The sequence below is a fragment of the Dryobates pubescens genome, chromosome 5 (genome assembly GCF_014839835.1).
Source record: "Dryobates pubescens isolate bDryPub1 chromosome 5, bDryPub1.pri, whole genome shotgun sequence".
Classification (NCBI taxonomy): Eukaryota; Metazoa; Chordata; class Aves; order Piciformes; family Picidae; genus Dryobates; species Dryobates pubescens.
In genome coordinates this window covers 19,633,862-19,651,110 of record NC_071616.1, presented here as the reverse complement: position 1 = coordinate 19,651,110, position 17,249 = coordinate 19,633,862, and the positions used below count along the sequence as shown (strand labels likewise).

General features: G+C 41.3%; 1 protein-coding gene across 1 annotated transcript in view; it reads left to right on the top strand.

The window, feature by feature from the left end:
- The window catches only part of KCNH5 (potassium voltage-gated channel subfamily H member 5), a 152,178-nt gene that overhangs the window by 119,486 nt on the left and 15,443 nt on the right, over positions 1-17,249 (top strand). Inside the window, exon 10 of the mRNA XM_009903690.2 lies at positions 5,267-5,463. Within this exon, the coding sequence (XP_009901992.1) occupies positions 5,267-5,463 (197 nt within the window). The remainder of the gene's footprint in view (positions 1-5,266; positions 5,464-17,249) is intronic.

Genomic DNA, 17,249 nt, shown 5'->3' with positions numbered 1-17,249 from the left:
TGGGAAAAAGGTAAATGTCTTCTGGGTTTTTAGGTGTAGACAGTGAAGGTTGTATCATGTTAAGTAACACCAAGTACTTTTGCCAGCATGGACTTGAATCCTTGTCTCAGTCTCTTGTTACTGTTTCTTTACTGAATCTCTTGATAATCCTTCAAATGTTAGAAATTATATTTTCTCCCATCATCTACCCTTTCACTTGTTAGTGTGCAGTCCATTAGAGATGTATTTCTCAATAGTCAGTGCTCTGATACAATTTTCAAGGGAATTCTGGCACTTCTGGATGCCCTAGAAAAAGGCTGAACACTTGGCTAAAACATTCACAGAGGCAAGGAAACCTCTCTCACAGTCTAGTAGTCATGTCTGAAGTTGTGCTTACTGGAAGTGATGATGTCCCCAATAGCATCAGGCAGCTGATAAATTTGCACCACTGTATCACTCCCACCCACCTCTCCAGACATAGGTTTATGTCTTCAGACATAAACAACTGTATCAGCTAAGTCCAGAAATCCAGTCAGCCCAGCAACCTCTCTCCAAAACTGGCCAGTAGTGGATGTGCAGGAGAAAGTAGGAAGGTGAGGTAAGCAAACAGTGATACTTCTCCAGAATATTTTCCATCACTCCGGCAAATTATATTTCCAGATCTTCCTCATTCAGAGGGAAATATTTTGTGTTTATTAGCCACAGATGGGTTTCATTTCATGAATACATCCAATTGTTTTGTAAAGTTATGCAACTAGCTCAAATGTCCCATGGCAAAGACTTACACAGCTTACCTCCTCACTGAACTATCACAGAGCTGTGTGCTGCTCTGGGTAACCAAAGATGATTCCCTCCTTGCTGACTGGATTTCTACATCCGTTTGAGATACGTCTGTCCTGCAGCCTTCATATTTGGTTACTAAGCGCCACTTCTGTGCATATTGCCATCACTTCATGGCTATAGATACCTGAGCTGAGTAGGTGAATATTTTCTTTACAAAATAGAGTTTTTCTGATTCTCAATGAAATCAGACTTTGCATTTCACAAGCAACAGAAAACTTGAGCATGTCATCATGGAAAGCCTACATTACTTATCACATCTGGGTTTTGCTAGTGTGACTGATGGACTTCTGAGGTATTTTAAAATGGAAGAAAGGGTAGCTGGCCTATTGGCTAAGACTTCACAGCACAGAAAAACACCTTACCACCTTAAGAAATCTTAGTCCCTTTTATGTGGTTTTCCTTAGAGCTGTTTCCCGGCAAGGATTTATTCTCTCACTGCCTGCCCAAATTTTCTCCCAAAGGCCCCATCAACTTCTCATGTCTACTAGGATATTTCTTAGCTCAGTTTCAGTCCCCATCTGGAGAAGGATAGATTTTGCCTCATATGGGTTCTGAGATGCTGTTTTGCAAGAGTCTTCCCTCTCTGAATCTAAGGACTTTTTCATACCTTTACCAAGCTCCTGGGGAATTTCATAAGGCCCTTAAGAGTTTCTTCTGCCTGAAAGACCCAGGCATGAGCTGCTGTCTCACAAACTGACAGGTCAGTCTGTGGTGTAAAGCTGTGGAGGTGCCCCCCTCACTACTACGTGGGAGAGTTATCATGGTATAAAAGGTAAAATAGTGTATAGAAATGTAATTTTCTATTTTGTAGCTACATACCATATGATTGTCTCTAAATATATATATATATATATATACACACGAGCATGCATGACTGTACACATACATTTTATATACAGACATATGTACATAATGCACCAGCAAAATTTTATGTTTAGAATGATACCAGTGTAGCTATTTCAGCAAAAGTTATGCCTGTCACTGACACCTGCATGTCTCCTCCTGGTTTCTGTGGTTCTTTGAGTCCCCAAATCCTTACATCCGTAATCCTCCCATCTTTAATCCAGGGCATCCAAATCCACACTGTTCTCTTTCCTCATACCAAGTTCAGAACATATGCAAGCAGTTCACACTCTAATATACAGCATTCCTTTTTTCAGCGATGCTTCAGGCACTGTGAGAAAAGAGGCAGAAGGAATTCCCAGAGCTTCACCTCCTTCAGGAGTGATATTAAAACTGCTCAGGGCTCAGGGCAGTGCAGTTTTGGGAGGTAACAGCCTCTAGAGAGCAGGCTGCATCAGACCCAAGCACCTCTGTGTTCTCAGCCCAGCCGCAGGCTTTCCCTGGAGATACACATATGTTGTGCAAGCCTACAAGCCTCTGAGTAGCTGGTGTTTCAGACCTACCAGTTACATTTTCTCTTGCAACTCTGAAAGGCTTTTTTTCATTTAGTTGCACTTTGTAAAATTAAACTTGAATGAGTAATTATTGCTCTTGGTGAACTGCAGTTAATAGGTATGAGGTATAGTAGGTTAACCTCTCTAAGCATGTGACAAGACATGTTTTGGAGAACCTGGTTTTGTTTTCATTCAGTAGCTCCTTAGCACATTTATGACAGGCAAAGGAGACTCAAAAGTGTGGGGGTAAAATATCAATTTCAAGTATCTTTAAACACTTACAAGATTTTATACTTTCTGAAAAGAGTAAACCATGGTGTAAGAGGAGCTTACAGCTTCACCATTCAAAACCAGTGACTAATAGCTTATGGAAGGCTGAATAGGTTCAGTTCATCATGTTCCAGCCTTTCTGAGGGACCCAATGCAGTTTCCTGCCACACTGAACTGAAGACAGTGAGTTGTTTTCAAGTTTATGTGTGGCAATTTCATTTATCTGTTCTTTGGGTACACATTCTGTAACACACCATCATGCAATTTCAGATTGAGCATTCACTGCTTTCAACCTCTTGGTTGAAAAACTGTGTACTACTATATTAACTGTGTGTTACTATATTAACTATATATTACCTTGAGTTTGGAACAAAAACAAGGATTTTACTCACATTTCAGCAGGGAAATCTTAATAGGCCCTGTTAATGAATTCTGTCTTTTTGACTGCACCCTGCAGCTGCTGAGAGCAGGACTCCATTCTGTCCTGTGTCCACCTCAGAAAGAAAATCCATTAAGCAATCTTGTGCATTTCAGAAATGGTCTGTTTCCTACAAATTATATAACTGTGCTGAATATGTCTGTGAACACCAGTATATCTGTGACAGAGGAGCCAATGAGAAGAGATGCTATGCTGGACCTTTTTCTCACTATCAGAGAGATTGGTGGAGAAGGTGAAACTCAAGGACAGACTTGGCTGCAGGGACCATGAAATGGTGGAGTTCAACATCCTTAGGGTAGTGAGAAGGGTGCACATCAAGTTCAGCATCATGGACTTCAGGAGAACACAGGAAGAAGTTTTTCACTGTGATGGTGGTGAGGCACTGGAGCAGGCTGCTAGAGAAGTTGAGACTGCCCTCTCCTTGGAAATGGTCAAGGCCAGGTTGGATGGAACGTTGAAAGTGGAAGGTGTCCCCGCCCATGGCAGAGGGTTTGGAACTAGATGCTCTTTAAGGTCCATTCCAAACTATTCTATGTAACCAGGTTTTGAAATATGGGTGTAGAGAAGGACAATTAACTGAAAACTTTCTGTAATTTCAATTTCAGTTTATTGGTTAAATTATGTGTGACTAGGAAATGCTCTGTGATCTCAGCATTTTAAAACAACTTGTTTTATAAATAATAGCAGCTATATTATGTTTCATGGTTAATTGTAATTACATTGAAAATGTAGCTCAATCAGAATGCAGTTATAATCTTTGTAAGGGATAATTCTGCTAGATAGATTTTGTTACAAAATAGAAGCATAAAAATGAAGGCGAGAACTTGCACATTTTGGTCTACTCTGCATGAGAAATGTTAGATATGCTTTACTGGATGCAATGCCTAAAGCAGAAATGGAAATAGAGAAATAGAGCCTCTGACCCCCAAAAGTAATAACAATGGATAAATTACTCCTCTGTTCTGCATTCCCAAAATGGAGTTGAGTGAAATGTTACAAGTTCTTAAAAGAGGAAATATTAAAATGTATTACCTATCAAATTGCTAACCTTCACCAAGGAGATGCTTGAGTTACCTGAAAACAATAGTGATACTACCACTGGCTGACTGATTTTAGTTTATTTTTAATAACTGCTAAAATAAATATGCTTGGATATCATTGGGGTCTGAAAGAGAAAATGCCATTTGTACCATGGTTTCTGCTTCAGGATTTGTGGTTTCAGCCACAAACCTCACACCACGGCCCTTGCTCAGCTTGTGTTTAGCAAGCATATGGGCAGCAAGAGGTAGCTTTTGAATGCTTCAATGGGCTTTTTGGTGCTGCCACTACTGCTTTTCAGAGTCACCACGAAGTCCAGACCTGACAGTGCATCTCCAGTCTGCATCCATGCTGGTGTTTTGATTGGGTCAGAAGCGTGATTTGAATCTGATGTCCTAATCCTCCCAACCTGACCTGCTTTGGTATCTAGCAGAGGAAGCTAGAGTATGTCAGAGCACATCATGTGCATTTCTGTCCCTTGGAGTTCCTCTCTCTGTAAGACTGGACTACAGGTAGTTGTAAGTCCTCAAAATATGTAGGACCTCAGCATCAGCTGTTCTGCTACCAATGTAGAAGTAGTCTTCAAGTCTCATTTTCAAATCTGGTTAAAGTTATTTATACATGCAGGTGTCTAAGGTGTCAAACCCTTTCTTACTCAGCAAACATTTACATACAGACTTAAGTGTAAGCTTGTGGTTAGGTTTAAAACTGGACTTATGGGTATGTTTAACATTTAGAGCTGTTTATTTAGAGGTTAAAAGTCTCAGGGAGGTTTTTCAGAAGCAGCATTCTCACTCACACCTAATTAAAAGTGTTTAAACATTCTTTACAACGCGGTCCTTGGGCCCGGGAAGCTGGCTTTTGCACCACATTGCAAAGCCATGGTGATCTTAGAATGTACATGTCATACGTTTTCGGTAAGAGCAGGGCTCCTCAATCCCTTAGAAACAGAGCCTCAGAAGTATTTCATCGTCTGAATATTAGTTAAGTTCTTATATTCAGGAACCTTTGAGAAATGCATTACCAGCATCTTCAGCTACAAGGAGACCTTTACAATCTGGCTTTTATGCTTTGTGACACTTCACAGAGCGATCTATAAATACCTTAAAAACCTGGGCCTGCTGCTAAGGATACTCAAGTATGTCAAATACTTAAAATCTTTTACCCTTATTAGTTTTCACAGTTGGGAGCTTGTGGTAGAAAATTGGAAGCATAAGACCTTTTGAGAAGGAATCATCTATATGCTGAAGAATGCTCTATAAGCATTACCTTTTAACACACCCGTCCCACTGTTTTTCAGGTAAAGGTGATGTGTTTGGTGATATCTTCTGGAAGGAAACCAGTCTGGCCCATGCGTGTGCCAACGTACGGGCTCTGACCTACTGCGATTTACATATTATCAAACGAGAAGCCTTGCTGAAAGTGCTGGACTTTTATACTGCTTTTGCAAACTCGTTCTCCAGGAACCTCACGCTCACCTGCAATTTGAGGAAACGGGTAAGGCAAGACCATTTCTCTCCCCTCCCTTTCTCTTACCAGAAGATTGCATGCTCTTGCAGACTGTTTGCAGTGTTTAACAACCACCAATTTACTCTCGATGTTTTCAGGTCATTGCTGATTAACTGGCCTTTCAATAAGTGTTGTCACTGTTTGTTAATGATGGCTCAATAAAAGCTACCCGTAGATTTGCAGCTCTGGCAGGGCAATGTATGAATTACGTTTCCTTTTCTTCGCAGTTGCTGGGGTTTGGCTTCTTTTGCCCATTGCATAATATATAAAGTTATATTTTATAGTCAGCTAAAATCCAGGTTCTGCATTCCTCAGAGGTGAGGTTTAGACCCTTGACTGCTAAGATACAGGTCAGAGGACAGTCTCTTCCAACTTAGTGATACTGAATACTAATGGATCTGCATGGCCTAAAACAACTAGGAGAAATGTATTGATATTAAATAAGAAAGATGTACTCAGCAAAAGTGTTGTATTAATACCTGCTTCTCTCACTTGCATAGTCTAGTATTTTAACATGGCAAGGTTAATAAAGCTTGGTAGTGATTTTACATTCACAGCTCTACTTCTTAAACCTTCCTGCTCATTTTACAATCAATCAACAGTGCTCACTATCCATTAGTCTTTTCAAAGAACACTCCATCTAAAAATTAATTAGCTATAAGGACATATCTTGAAAACAGGTTAAAGGATTCTTTAATTCACATAGCAGCTGCAAAATTTAATCTTTATGGGGTTTTGAATTTTATTTTTTTTTAAGATTGATGAAGGTTGTATAAATTTCATTTGCATAGAGAAATCTCATAACAATGATTTATAGATTATTATGCATTAACTGTGATCCTCTAGCTGCTGAAACACATTTTTCTCTAGCTGCACCTTTGGCATCTCACCTGATAATGTACTAAGGCTACATCAGTAGTTCACAAGATAGTTTTGGTCTCTGCAGTAACAGGAATTAAACCCAACTAGAATTTTACTTTTCTGAGTCTGGTTTTCCTCTAGCCACTAGAACACTCTACAAATGCTTCTTTCAAAGGATGTTTAATTTTTAGTGCCTTCCTTGTGCTCATTAATACACCAAGTATGGCGTGAATTACCTATGGCAAAAAGCAGATGCCATCCTCCTCTGCCTGTGCTGGAGCCTGAAAGAGCTGAATTGTAATAAAGTTTGGTTCCAGTTCATCAGTTTACCTCTGACCTGAATGTTGCTAACTCTGCTTCAGACCCGAAGAAGGGCTTTGGGGCTTGCAGGCCGGTTTGTGCTTTCTAGCTTATGCTTCTCTGGTGATAAGGTGTCCCCCAAGCCTTGACTTCAGCATATGCCTCTTGCTATCTCACCTACCTAAGATGTGGCACCAGCTACAGGCACATGATGGCAATTCTGCTCAAGCATTGCTGGCAATGATTTCATGGGACAAGATAATGCCCAATACATTGTGCCAAAATGTATTCTTTCCTTCTTAAAACTGTGAACCTGACACTTCAGCTAGTTTCCTGGGACTCCCCTTCCCCCATTAGTTGTGACGTGGTTGTGTACAGCAAAAACACGTACATATCTTTTCCTGACATGCAGTGTGATGGAGGCCAACTCTCTAGTGCAGGGATGCATATGTGGAATAGTCTTCTACCTGGGTTTCTTCTGTGCAGGGCCCTGGCAGAGGGAGTCACCCAGGTGGAAATAATTGCGGGGCTCAAGTCCCCAGTACAGATACCTGCTCTCTAGCTCAGTGTTAGATATATTGACTTTACCATGGGGACAGTGACTCACAATAAGGACAGCAGTTCTAAAGAGACATTAGATTTTGCAGAAGGAAAGGAAATGTTGGTTAGGGGCGCGTGTGGGCATTACATGAGAGCAGATGGAGAGTCAAAGAAAGATTGTGTCGATGTGATGCATGCAGGGTGGAGTTAATTTCAATAAAGGTTGGTAAATGATGTTAAAGCTAGTCACTGGTCACCTTTATAGCCTGTGAGGAATGGCTCCTCCAAAAGGCAATCATCAGACCACTCTTCAGTGCCCAGTCTGGGGTGATAAAACCATCCCCATTCTGCTGACTTTGGAGACAGTCCATAATCACTGACTTTTAAATACCTAGGGTGCATCAGATTAACCCCATTTATGGTGTCTCCTACAGTTTTTACTAAATAACTGTATTGGGAGGAGTCTTACTTCTAGTATTGCAGTAAGATGTGCTGAGCCAGAGCCTGCTTTGCAGAAATTCTGTTATTGTTCTTAGGTGCAAAATAGATCGTGCTATTTTCAACATCAGGGACACAATCTAAGTCCTGTTACATAAGGTTATTCAGGAGCTTGTTTCAAACCTTGTATCTGCTGAAAGTATACATGATTCCCTGTTGGGCACAGAAGTGTTTGATCTTGAGTTTCTCTCGTAGGAAAAGCAATGCCACCCAGGAAAATTTCATCAGGTGAACAGAAAGTAGTCATTCAGATGGTGAAACTGGGCTGACAGAGCTGCACTGTACTGCAGCAGTTTGTGCTGGAGTTATGTAATCTAAATGGAAAGAAAATCATTGTCTCCTTAATTGATTTCAATAGAAATATACTTAGCACTTTTTCTACATAGTCATCACTCACAAGGTTTGACATTTAATTATAACAAAAATACACTCCTTGTGGTTCTGTGCTCAAGAAAATGGCTGTTCTCACCGTCAAAAAATATACAGACAGAGTTGCCTTTTCGTCAGGTCTGCTCTTCAAAATACAGAGAGATGTGTATGGGTGCGCACACACGCACACATTTGTGCTGGACTGTCCCTCAGCCAGCACTTAGATGTAGTGCATTGACTGCAAAACAATTTAGATGTTCAAAAGGCTAATAAATTAATAATAGTACAAAGCGCAAAAGGTTAGTTCCACATGACAGGGAAGAGAAAGTCTCACTGAAGTGGGAAAGTAATGGTTCCTCATTCCCAAATAACATTTAGAGGCCTGGCATGTTGAATGACCTACTTAAGACATCTGCTCAGCATGCTATTATAAACTCTGGATTTTTGTTGTCTTTTCTGTGTTAGGTAGCTCAGCCATCATGCTGCATTTATGAGCCCATAAAGTGAGCGTGCCTGATAGTTTTTCACGCTGCAGTCATTTCTCTTGCCCAGGGTGGCAAGGTGACTTAATCTGTAATTGCAAAGTATTGCAGTGTGTCATATTTTGTGCTCTGAAATCTTTATGGCACATCTAATGTCACTAATGCACACTCCAAGGCAGAACCAGGACTTTGAACTTTTTTTCTCTTTTATTTTTTTTTTTCAAACAGTGAAAATAATTAATCTGGAAAGATATTATTTAAAATCACAATGAGATTACATTACTGCCTCTGAGTACTGAGAGTTATAAAGCAGTGTTTGGGATGAGTCTTCAAAGAGTTAATTACTGCCTTCTGATGTTAGAAGGGAATATTAATAATTTCTAATTCATTAAGTGCCTTTCAAGATTTTACACAGCTGGAGGAGAGCCTCTCTATATGCTGGAGCTTTGGAGCTTGATTTGAGGAGTGGAGCCCAAGACAGATCTTTTGGAGGCTCAAATCTGCATAAATGAATGTACACTTGACTGACGGTCAAGCTTCAGGAAGGAAGGCCTACATCAAGACACTAAATGCATTCCCACAAAATACAAGTGTTCAGCTGAAATGTTTTTAAAGTTTAGTTTAGTTTTGTTGTGTTTGTTTGTTTTTCTTTTCTCATCATTGCTTCCATTTGCACCAGCTAATGCCCAGCATCCACCTGACTGCTAGACCAACACAATCTGTGCAAGTACAGGGAAAAATGGAACTGAAATTTTAGCCCTCCTGAAATCACAGCTAAAATTCTTCTGTGCTTCAGTAAAGCATAGGTTTTTTTCCCCCCAGCTTTTAAGGTACATAGTCACACTCTGCTATTTTCTGCCATGAACAAAATAAGCTGTGTTAAAGGAATGAGTCAGGAGCAGCCAGGGAAGAGGACAATTATCCGTATAGGACCTCTGGTGCATTTGCTCCTGGAAGGTGTGCTGGAAAATGAGGCAAGGAAATGTGAAGAGAAATGAGTGCCTTTGAGGCAGCAAAATAGCATCCAGAGGCTCAGTTGTTTGCTGTGACACTCCTAAAGCCGGGGACAACACTGCAAGTGACTGAACTAATACCTCCAGCACAGGGAACCTCTGAGGCTTTTTTAGTGAGACTATCTTAACACACATGTCCTGTTTTTCTTTATATTTCAGATGAGAATAATTTATTTTAAAGTTTGCTTTCAGGTTTTGCTTGAGGTTTTAATGAATTGTGTGTCATTTCTTGAGCGAATCACTCATCGTCTCTGTGCCTCACAGTTTTTAGAAAAGCTTTGTTTTAATTGGAATTCTGTGTCCATGCTTCCTAAAAGTGAAGACTGTAGCAAGGTTCATTCAAGACTCCCCTTCTTTTTAATTTTTAAGACTCTTCAACTGATGTGATATATTAGCAAGTGTCCTGATGCAGAAGCAGTGTCAGAGACAGAAAGTGTGTTGGCCTTTGCTCTTGAAGGTTGCCTGTTTTGGTGAACCTAAGGACTTTCGCAGGCTTTGAGTTCTGAAAGCCATTCACAGTTACAGGAGCTTAATTCAGAACTGTTTGTACTTTGCCAGCTGGTGCTCACACTGAGCCCTGATGAGTTGTGAGGAGTGACTTGCTTACACAGGCATCAGAGCATTGTCCTTGGGTAACTGGCAAACAGAAAGCTGTGGGCTAACCGTGGAGCAGGACATGCTGAGTACCTCCTCTGCCCAGTGTTGTATCTGCACTTGCTGGTTTGTCATCAATTTTTAACTTCTTTTTCAGTCTGTAAGTGGAAACTTTCTCCATGTGGGACAGTGATGATGGCAAGTTTTGCCATCATTATCAATGAAGAGAAGCAGGGGAGGAAAATGTGGTACATAGGGAGCTGTTCGGGGCTTCAGTGAGGTCCTGGACTCCTGACCTGTGGTAAAGAATGGTCCACCCTCAGGCTGGTACTCAGTCCTTATCCACCCCTCACTCCTTGTACTATTGCGTGTGCAGCTTATTCCTCTGCTGGTTTGAGCAGGGTGGCAAGGGTCCCAGGGAGTGCAGGATCAAGCCTCAGGAAGGGCAGATCTAACAGATCAATTTCTATTATAGCTTACATGGCCAGAAGGCTTTTGGCATGACTTAACTCAGAATTTGTTTGTAACTCAGTGGCTTGTTCAAACCTATTGAGAATTAATTTGATCAGCTTCTTGATGGGAATGTGTATGGCATGTTTCCTCTCCGTGCCTGAATTTTTTCAGGGACTCAAAGCCTCTGCAGGCTAATGCAGCCTACTGCTGCTGACCCTTGCCAAGGCAAGGGAACATAGAAGGGTCCCCCAGCCATGCATGGTGACATCCTTCTTCACTTCTCCAGGACAAAACAGAATGATATTAGTCACAGCCCATAGCTATGCTGGACATGATACCGTGATTGTGTGTTTACAGCTCTTGCTTCATTACTGCAGTAACAGGCAACTCTCTTGTTGCAAAAGATGTCCTTCTCAGCTGTGTAAGCCAAAGCTCTGACTTCTTTTCCTCCTCCCTCTTTCTTCAGCAGTAACTCCAACAAAAGTAATGCACCTTATTCCCTCTTTAATTTTTTTCTTTTTATTTAATTAAGTAATAAAGTCAGTTTGGTTTGATATAAAGAAGGTATTTATACATCTCTCCCTAGAGCTTACAAGCTACCCTGGCCTATAATTTCACCAAACTGCTTTCTCTTTCTCCATGTGCGAAAGGAAAAATTGTTTTACCTTGTCTCAGGATGTTCTTGCCCTTTCCTGTCCCTCTCTGGTGTTTAGTTGTCAGGGGTTTTTCTGGTTTTGTTTTAGGTGGGTTTCTTGTTTGTGGTTTGTTTGTTTGTTTTAATATGAATATACCCCAAAAAAATGAAGTTCTATAGCTATAGTTCAGTTGTAGTGACAGTTTAGGATGATTACAGAGCAAGCAAATTATGCCCTCAAAAATCAGTTTGGTTCTATTTTGTTGCAGACTCTGCAACTTCCTTTGTGCTTGTCAAATTTTTGTTGTTTGGCTTCATCGCATTCACAGCTGTCTCTAGATATGTTGATGTTTCATTGCAATATTTTCTAGAGGACTGTTTCACTTGGTAACAAGACATGTATATTGAGCTTGCATAGGACAGAAGAGCCCACTTCAAACAATGCAAGCTCACCCACTTGGCAGTAGTCCCCATGCCTGGGAATGTCTGTTAATATGTTTGGGCCAAACCCACACGAGGAATTTATCATTACAGATAATGGAGTAATCCCTTGTGCATTCATAACTGTGTGGCTACAGACAGCCAAGCACAGTCCATGCTACACTTCCTGCCATCAAGACACCCATACAATTTCTTGTGAGTGAGGATTACAGATCTGAGGCTAGAGTTTTTTTTGCAATTCTTTTCCTTTCCCTGCTCCACTGAGCAATACTATGTGCCTTTGCTCTTCTTCAGGGACATGGGAATTTGAGTTTAAGGCAATCAAAGCACAAGGAAGTTAGTCCTTGGAGGATTGGGCATGACTGCTAGGTAGAAGAGCAACATAAAAATTTAAGTAGAAAGCTGCAGCAGCATTAACTTCACCCGTCTGTGCCTCTGCCAGACAGCATGGGACAGTTGTCTGAGCAGAGGGATTGCTGTAAAAGCTGTTAGTGGATTTGCTTTCTCACTTATTTTTTTGGTAGCTGTGAGCCTGGCTTTTTTCTCCCTTCCTTCCCTCTCCTTTTTGCCACTTCATCACATCCCTTACAGTGGTCTCTTCTGCACAGCCTTTGGGTCATGCTGTGAGAAGTTGTGGGTATGGGAGCAAGTACACCATCCTGCCTTGGCTGTGACTGTGTTCATGGATGGGTGCAGAAGTGGGTGATAAGCCTGTAATCTCTTCAATGTGTTCAGAGTAGAGTAACAAAGCTGGTGAAAGGCGGGAAGAAATGACATATAGGGGGCAGCTAACGACTTCAGGTTTACCTAGTTTGGAGAAAAGGAGAACCTCTACATTGCTCTTTACAGCTTCACAAGGAAGGGAGGTGGAGAGGGAGGTGCTGGTCACTTCTTCCTGGTGTCCAGTGACCAGACATGTAGGAATCATTCAAAGCTGTGCCAAGGTAGGTTTAGACTGGACATTAGGAAACATTTCTTTACTGAGAGGGTGGTCAAACGCTGGAACAGGCTTCCTAGAGTGGTGGTTGATGCCCCAAACCTGTCAATGACTAAGAGGCCTTTGGACAACATCCTTAATGGCATGCTTTAACTTTTGCTCAGTCTTGAATTGGTCAGGCAGTTGGACTAGATGATCACTGAAAATTTCCATACAGTGAACGTATGATAGATGTTCACATGATAATACCCAACTAACTGAAATATTCTCTCCTTCTCCCTCTCCTCTAGACTAATATGTTATGCCTTTAGGCTGCAGGCAGATGCAGAGATTAGCCAACACACTATCATCTTTAACAGTATTTCAGAGCCATATTAATCCCACAGAGTACCAGCAGGCCCCTGTTTGCTCTAAATTAAATACCTTCTTCAGACATCCTGACCCTGTTTCTGTGGGAGTGAGAGACAAAGCACCACCGACCCTGTTAAAAGTTAATCCTTTGGCATTACAGAGGTAGGTTTATTTTTTCCCAGTTGCGTAGCCTCCCTTGTCATGCTGCTGGTTTTTGCTGAGAAATGCAAGGCAACTTAGCATACTTTTACTTCAAGGATCTTTGAGCAGCATGGTATGGCGGCAGGAAAAATAAATATGTACGTGCTGCTTTCTGTATGCAGGAACTCAGCAGCTGTTACAAAATATCTGCTGCTTTACCCCAGTGGCAGGTATGAGCGTCTCCAGGCAGGCAAAGCAAACAGAGTGATGTTTTTTGTTTGTGGAAAGATCAGTACATAGGAAATGTCAAGAATGGGCAGCATCCATAGGAAAACAGAAGTGTAAACTAGCTATGTTAGGTGAATATCCAGAGTGAAGACAATTTCCTGTTGTATTTTTTTGTGAATTAATCCCATTTTCTTGTTTAGAAAGCTGATGTAATTAAGAATCTCTCCTTAGTTGGCTCAGAAAGCCTTCTGCAGGCTGTCTGCTAGTATCAGTTTAGGGTAGTCTTGCTTGCACAAGACTTGAATGATGATAAAAAAAATAAATCAAATGTTTACTATTTTTAATCTTGTAGATTTTAAAAATTAAACATTTTGCATTCACCTCGCTTCATTGATTAAAATCAATGCTTTTAATCTCTTCCAGCTGTTAGGGAGGGGAAGGAGATGTGCATGGCACAATAGGCAGCAACATTGCCATTTCATTTTTGATTGCCAGTTAAGAGGGTTTTTATCATCAGCCCCCTCTGTGTTTTGATGACTAGGGGCAAAGGCAGCTGAACCAGCAGCAGACCCAAGCAGATCACTGTCCCTGTCGTTATTTTGCCAGGCTTAGCTCTGCATCAGGCTTTGGTTTTTTGGGCAGGTGTCCTGACAAAGACAGTGTCTGCATGACTTCGTGAGACTCTTCTGGTACCCAGTAAGTCATGGGAGTGTTAAAAATACATTTGTGTTGCCACTAAGAGTAGCCAGTTTCTTTTGTGTTGCCCTCAGTGTGACCAGCAGCTGCTGCTGCTGGGGGGGGGGGTTCCCTGCTTGTAGACCATTACATAAAACTGCACCTAATGCTGAGGTAGGTCACCCATGTCCTAGCATGTAGGATTTGCAGAGGAAGTGGGGAAAGAGGTGTATGTTATCTCACACCTCTCCAAACAATTAGCCTAGAGCAGTAGATTATTCTTGGATGGGTATGGTAGGCTTCTCAGCCTAATTACTCTGTATACTTACAACTTTTCTAGCATGATAACTGAAAAAAAAAAAAAAAAAAAGGGAGAAATGTTGCAAAACTGAGAAGATTAATTCCTAGCACTCTGGTTGCTTCCATCATTGCTTCCTGGAGCAGAATGCCAGACACTTAAGTAATACAGCACACTATGACCCACAGGTATATAAATGAGTTCCTACTCCAGACTTCTCACTCTCCAAACCTTACTTCTGTAAGAATGGAAATGCCAGTTGCAATGCACACAAAACCATGACTGAGGAAAGAGAACTTCTGGCTGCACATTGGGATCATATGAATGGATTCCCATGAGCTTCACAAGGAGCAGGCAGAGCTTTAGCATTCACCCAAGAGAGAGTTTTCTGTCCCTGAACTTTTTTGTCCAATCTAGAAATGACGGGTAACAATTTCACAGCTGTTCTGCACTGGAGAGACCCCTGACTTTATTCATGCTTCTCCCAAAAAGGTTTTTACCTTGGCTCACACAGAAGAGTTCTTCACCAGTTACCTACTATGTACCTGTTGAAATGCTAAATAACACTTGCTGCATAAAGTATTTATTTTCTGTGCATGTATGAAGCCATCCATCTATTGTTTGCAGCACATACTTCACAGATGCAATACCCAATTGTGCTTGCTCAACGTGGCAATCATTGCAGCCCTGCAAATCCTAAGCTTACCTTACTTGGCTTTTCTTGGGCTGCCTTCTACAACAAAGAAACAGTGCATGTAAGGAAGTATTAAATTGAACACAAAGTGCAAGAGAAAATTTGTGGGGACATTTGCATAAATCTCACTGTTTCTAGTTAAAAATAAACCCCAGCCTGCCACTTCCAACTTAATGATGGGTGATTGACTGTGCCTTTTGATTGCCAGCCAGTTGCTGTGATTAGCAAGCTGCCACAGTTTAGGTCCCATGCAAAGGAAATCTAGAGGAGTAGTTTTGAGGGTAGTTGATTTATGTATAGCCAAAGGTGGGCATAGCTGTCAGGAGGGACAGGCAGATTCTGGGAAGTATCTGAAGTAAACTGAGTCACCTATTATTGTACTTTTGAGCAACATGCTTGAAAGGCAAAACTTCCCTCTGTGTTTAGGGAGGCGTGTATATGTACGTTATTAACCTATATTTTTTTCCTTGTATTTTTACTTCTCACTTTCCCTAGCCCTTAATTTGTTTCCTTTCCTAATAGAGCTTTCAGATGTGAGTTACTGTTAAAAAGGAGCCTAGTGTAAGTAGTTGTAAAAGTTTGTGATTTTCTTAACTCTATTAATTAAACTGTCAGTGGTCTTTTGAACTCTGGGACCTCCCCTCAGACTTTCTGGTGACTTTTAGATTCTTTTATTAATACTCCACAAAACTGTCTCAGCTGGCAAAAAGATTTTGTGTAGTGCTTCCTATCTGAATATTTCCATCAGTCACTGCACCTGCAGAGCAAGGGCAGTTAGCTCTTTGTGCTCTGTGAGTACATATGCCTTTTGGAAACAATCCATGGCCCTCTGCTTTTTTATTACAGACAGCACTTCTGTTACCACAGGAACAGCCTTTAGCATATTTTGAGAACCTGAAGCACTTTGCACTCCCTTAAAAATGTGAAAATGGGGACCTAAGCAGTTAACAGATGACAGCAGTGGAGGACAGCCGTTTCTAAGAGGAGTATTTCTGATGGCTACTGAAATGCATAATTTTTATTAAGCTCAGCTTTGCTTTTACTTTGGTCCCCATTGTTTGTCCCTTAGTGCTCTTACAGCTTTCTTTCTCCATGTCCCTAATCTTATCAAGGTATCTCGGCATTTCAGCACTTAATTTCTGTGTCTAGCCTCACTATTTTCACCAATTCTGTCTTCCTCAGCTGCCTGCCATTGTAATGAATTTCCATTTCCATCATGTGTCTAAGGCAAATCCATTTTAAAATGGAACAGTTGTTGGTAGTTCAGAGCAGCTCAATTATGAATGATCCTCATCATTCTCTCAGGCTTTATTAGCCCTCCTGCCAAAGAGGGCTGCAGTAGAAATGTAAATGGATGAACTGAATCATGCATGTTTTTCATGTGTTATTAATTGTGCCTGTTTCCATTTATTAAAGAACTTAGCTAATAACTTCTACCTGTACAGAAGTACAGGAATAGTAGTATACAAGCTCAATGCAGCCATGCATTAGTATACCAAACAGATGCTTGACTGATCCGCATGAACCATGAGCCATAACTCATGATGCATTTGTCAGAAAGTTTGAATGAAGGCCCCATTTTCTCTGTGGTCCATCAGTAACGTGTCCCATGAGGTGCTGCTTCCCAGACCGATTGTGCTCAAATTCAGTGCAACATGTTAGACAGCTGCTAATAGTCTCTGCTAGGACAGAGACCTTGAAAAATCCCCATCATCTTTTTTTTTTTTTTCAGTCTTGCTAGGTCTTCTTATGGCCAGATGCTCTTGCAACATGGATCAGCCCTGCTCCATGGGTAGAACATTTGGCACATCTGCACATCTGTAGGTATCCTCTGGCATCTGAGATGGATGTCAGACCCCACTGAGAAGCATCAGCTTCCTAGAAGTGCTTAGACAATGCTTTCCTGGGTGAACCTGACACAAGAAATGCCATCTCGTGTGTAAGGCTTAGGGTTCACTGGAGTTTTCAGATACCAGAAAAAAAGATCAAACCAGAGGAAAGCAGAGAGGATGCTTCAGCCAAGGTTTCAGAGGTCAAAAAGCCATCGCAGAAGCAAACACAGCATCTGAGATGAAAAATGCGGGAGGTAGAGGTCTGTACTTGTCTGGTGTCTCTCTTCATTCTCACAGCAGTGTTTATCCGGTAGCAGCTGGTGTTTTGTTCATTGTGTGTGCATGGGAAGTGGCAGAAGGGTAACTGTATCCATTACAGTGTGTAAACAGGGTCCAGCATAGTCACAAATGGGGAAATGAAGAAACATCAATG